Raw genomic sequence first — 4,203 nt, 5'->3', positions numbered from 1 at the left:
GGGCGGCGTGCGGCCAGGGCGGCGTGCGGCCAGGGCGGCGTGCGGCCAGGGCGGCGTGCGGCCAGGGCGGCGTGCGGCCAGGGCGGCGTGCGGCCAGGGCGGCGTGCGGCCAGGGCGGCGTGCGGCCAGGGCGGCGTGCGGCCAGGGCGGCGTGCGGCCAGGGCGGCGTGCGGCCAGGGCGGCGTGCGGCCAGGGCGGCGTGCGGCCAGGGCGGCGTGCGGCCAGGGCGGCGTGCGGCCAGGGCGGCGTGCGGCCAGGGCGGCGTGCGGCCAGGGCGGCGTGCGGCCAGGGCGGCGTGCGGCCAGGGCGGCGTGCGGCCAGGGCGGCGTGCGGCCAGGGCGGCGGCCAGGGCGGCGTGCGGCCAGGGCGGCGGCCAGGGCGGCGTGCGGCCAGGGCGATGGCCAGGGCGGCGTGCGGCCAGGGCGATGGCCAGGGCGGCGTGCGGCCAGGGCGATGGCCAGGGCGGCGTGCGGCCAGGGCGATGGCCAGGGCGGCGTGCGGCCAGGGCGATGGCCAGGGCGGCGTGCGGCCAGGGCGATGGCCAGGGCGGCGTGCGGCCAGGGCGATGGCCAGGGCGGCGTGCGGCCAGGGCGATGGGCGTCGGGCAGGTTGCGTGCGGCCAGGGCGATGGGCGTCGGGCAGGTTGCGTGCGGCCAGGGCGATGGGCGTCGGGCAGGTTGCGTGCGGCCAGGGCGATGGGCGTCGGGCAGGTTGCGTGCGGCCAGGGCGATGGGCGTCGGGCAGGTTGCGTGCGGCCAGGGCGATGGGCGTCGGGCAGGTTGCGTGCGGCCAGGGCGATGGGCGTCGGGCAGGTTGCGTGCGGCCAGGGCGATGGGCGTCGGGCAGGTTGCGTGCGGCCAGGGCGATGGGCGTCGGGCAGGTTGCGTATGGGCAGGTTGCGTATGGGCAGGTTGCGTGCGGCCAGGACGATGGGCAGGGGCAGGTTGCGTGCGGTCAGGGCGATGGGAAGTGTTGGATGACCCCCAACTTGTTTCCAGCCCACCATACACGGCCCCACTCCTTGCCATCACACATGCAGTAATACACAGCACACAGGATCTGCTCTTCCATCTTTACTAGCAACACAAGTAAGTGCAATGAAGAAAACCCAAACAAGTGCAACAAAGTCCCAAACAGTGTAATAGGGGGCGCTGTCAGCCTCGCGCCATGTCACGCAGTGTCACTGTGATCCCCGTGTATGTGCTGCTGCAAGACGAGACAGACATTGCTGTACCTGCCGGGACAAGGATAGGGGGGTAAATATAAATATTCCAAGAGTAAGAATACACCCCACACAGAAACCCCCCCCCCCCCCCCCCGGGAGAACAGGCATCTCATCCCCTCCGACTCCTAGATGAGGACATACCTTATAAGGCATCACTCGACTGCCGGGGCTGCCACAGGGCTCGGAGCAGACGCCTATAATACATGAAGAGAACCTTAGGGAACACTAAACCCACAACTACCACCGACGACAAGTCATTGAGGAGACACTACGCAGCTATTGGAGGGCTGTGTATACAGATACCCTGACCTCCTACAGGCACACACCACTCCCTCCCCTCCCCCCCCCCCCCCCCCCCTTAACAGAGGCCCGTAATGGCTCAATAACTTTCAGCCTCTACAATTCCCATCATGCCCAGATAAATACTCCAATATGTAAGAATAATCTATGGTGGGGTCTTTACCTGGACGGGCGCTTCGCCTGCCCCTGTGGGGGAGTCGGGTGGTTTGCTGGCAGCCTCTTCTGCAGTGGAGCCTTGTGGGGGCTCAGCAGGGGTTTTTCCATCACCCTGCAGAGAGATCCAGGCTGTTATTGACCTTCCATCTTACCAATGACCCCCATCATAGTCCCCTGCCTGCACCCTCACCTGGGCAGCCGCTTGTCCCGGGGCTGCTCCTGGCCGCCTGCGTCGCTGGAAGTAAGGGCGACTGCGCTGCTGCTGTGGGGCTTGACGTGGGGTGGCTGCGTCAGATACGGTTTTGCCATCGCCGTTCCCTCCTTCTGAGGTGGTCTGCTGAGGTGGAGGCCGAGGGCGAAAAGGTCTGCAGAGACAATGGCCTGGGTACTGGGATGTATAGTGCAGCTATAGTATAGGAGATACAGCAGGATACCCGCCCCACACTGTGAACAAGGCCTTATGTGTATCAGATCCCAGTGACTAATGGTTTCTGGTATCTGATTTATCGGTCAAAGTATTAGGGATTGTGGCATTGTCCACACATGAGCAGGGCCACCTCTTGTATCCTGGTGTGTGGCCCTAAGAACTGGCTCCTTCAGCTCTCACCTGCGGAATCTGGGCCGGAACCTGCGAGGAGTGGGCCTCTGCTGATCATCTCCGTTCTGTGCGCCGTCAGATGCGGCTTGGTCTTTGGCCTCCGCGTTCTATAAATGAACCATGGACAGTAGATCACACCCCTGAAGACTGCTGGGAGCACAGGGGCGACAAATACCTCCCCCAGACACGTTACAATTAGGTAAGATAAAGGGGGTGTCAGGAACAGGACCAACCAACAATTCACGTAACTCTGCACCAGCAACAAGACCAACCAAGATCACCATCAGTCACATGACCAGCCAACAATCCACTCACCTCGGCACCAGGAGCCTGCTGAGCTGGTGGTCTCGGACCCCTTCCAAAGCGTCGCCTGTAGAAGAATGGAGGAGGACGGCGGCGCTGTGGGGGTCTCTGCTGGGGGGACCCATCGTCTGCCCGTTCCCCTTCACTCACTTGATCAGGGCTCACGCCTTCACCACTAGACTCGGCATTGTCTCCTCTAGGCCGGTAGAAGCGCCGACGGAACCTCCGCCTGTTGGGGGCAAATCTGCTTCCTTTAACGGGAACGCCACCGGGGCCAGTGACATTGGCTGCCTCCGCACCCTGGCAGGGACACAAGGGCAGTGCATCAATACTGTATATCGCCATGACCACTCCTTATATTCTGGGAAGGGGGACCACTCCTATGAACAGCGGGGACCCCCAACAACATCTATTAGACTTGTACCAAGCAAAAGATAAGGGTAGTGAACATATACACACACACACATAGGAGGAAGAAGGGAAAGGAGACTCATGTATTCTCTATATATATTACAGGAGGAAGAAGGGAAAGGAGACATGTATTCTATATATATATTACAGGAGGAAGAAGGGAAAGGAGACTCATGTATTATATATATTACAGGAGGAAGAAGGGAAAGGAGACTCCTGTATTCTATATATATTACAGGAGGAAGAAGGGAAAGGAGACATGTATTCTATATATATATTAAAGGAGGAAGAAGGGAAAGGAGACTCATGTATTCTATATATATTACAGGAGGAAGAAGGGAAAGGAGACACATGTATTCTATATATATTACAGGAGGAAGAAGGGAAAGGAGACTCATGTATTCTATATATATATATTACAGGAGGAAGAAGGGACAGGAGACTCATGTATTATATATATTACAGGAGGAAGAAGGGAAATGAGACATGTATTCTATATATATATTAAAGGAGGAAGAAGGGAAAGGAGACTCATGTATTCTATATATATTACAGGAGGAAGAAGGGAAAGGAGACACATGTATTCTATATATATATTAAAGGAGGAAGAAGGGAAAGGAGACTCATGTATTCTATATATATTACAGGAGTAAGAAGGGAAAGGAGACTCATGTATTCTATATATATATTACAGGAGGAAGAAGGGACAGAAGACTCATGTATTATATATATTACAGGAGGAAGAAGGGAAATGAGACATGTATTCTATATATTACAGGAGGAAGAAGGGAAAGGAGACACCTGTATTCTATATATATATTACAGGAGGAAGAAGGGAAAGGAGACACATGTATTCTATATATATATATTACAGGAGGAAGAAGGGAAAGGAGACTCATGTATTCTATATATATTACAGGAGGAAGAAGGGAAAGGAGACATGTATTCTATATATATATTAAAGGAGGAAGAAGGGAAAGGAGACTCATGTATTCTATATATATTACAGGAGGAAGAAGGGAAAGGAGACTCATGTATTCTATATATATTACAGGAGGAAGAAGGGAAAGGAGACACATGTATTCTATATATATTACAGGAGGAAGAAGGGAAAGGAGACTCATGTATTCTATATATATTACAGAAGGAAGAAGGGAAAGGAGACACATGTATTCTATTTATATATTAAAGGAGGAAGAAGGGAAAGGAG

At 55.5% G+C, this 4,203-nt stretch overlaps 1 protein-coding gene across 1 annotated transcript; it reads right to left on the bottom strand.

The window, feature by feature from the left end:
• Nucleotides 1-1,060: 1,060 nt before the first annotated feature.
• On the bottom strand, nucleotides 1,061-2,942 carry LOC130302057 (Y-box-binding protein 2-A-like). Its single transcript, XM_056551670.1, has 6 exons — nucleotides 2,595-2,942; nucleotides 2,289-2,386; nucleotides 1,872-2,046; nucleotides 1,689-1,793; nucleotides 1,367-1,419; nucleotides 1,061-1,234 (listed from the first exon to the last, which is right to left on the bottom strand). The coding sequence occupies exons 1-5, from the start codon at nucleotides 2,925-2,927 to the stop codon at nucleotides 1,378-1,380; spliced, it is 753 nt and encodes a 250-aa protein (XP_056407645.1). The 5' UTR covers nucleotides 2,928-2,942; the 3' UTR covers nucleotides 1,061-1,234; nucleotides 1,367-1,377.
• Nucleotides 2,943-4,203: the final 1,261 nt, after the last annotated feature.

Source organism: Hyla sarda, unplaced genomic scaffold, assembly GCF_029499605.1.
Source record: "Hyla sarda isolate aHylSar1 unplaced genomic scaffold, aHylSar1.hap1 scaffold_1149, whole genome shotgun sequence".
NCBI classification, from domain to species: domain Eukaryota; kingdom Metazoa; phylum Chordata; class Amphibia; order Anura; family Hylidae; genus Hyla; species Hyla sarda.
This window is presented reverse-complemented; position numbering and strand designations above follow the sequence as displayed.

Bases quoted from the DNA above. Each gene is read 5' to 3' on its own strand.
- LOC130302057 (XM_056551670.1), bottom strand. From the start codon at position 2,927: ATGGCGATATACAGTATTGATGCACTGCCCTTGTGTCCCTGCCAGGGT. The intron at 2,047-2,288 runs GTGAGAGCTGAA...TTGTCTCTGCAG, and splicing joins TTCCGGCCCAGATTCCGCAG to ACCTTTTCGCCCTCGGCCTC. The intron at 1,794-1,871 runs GTGAGGGTGCAG...ATCTCTCTGCAG, and splicing joins CGGGACAAGCGGCTGCCCAG to GGTGATGGAAAAACCCCTGC.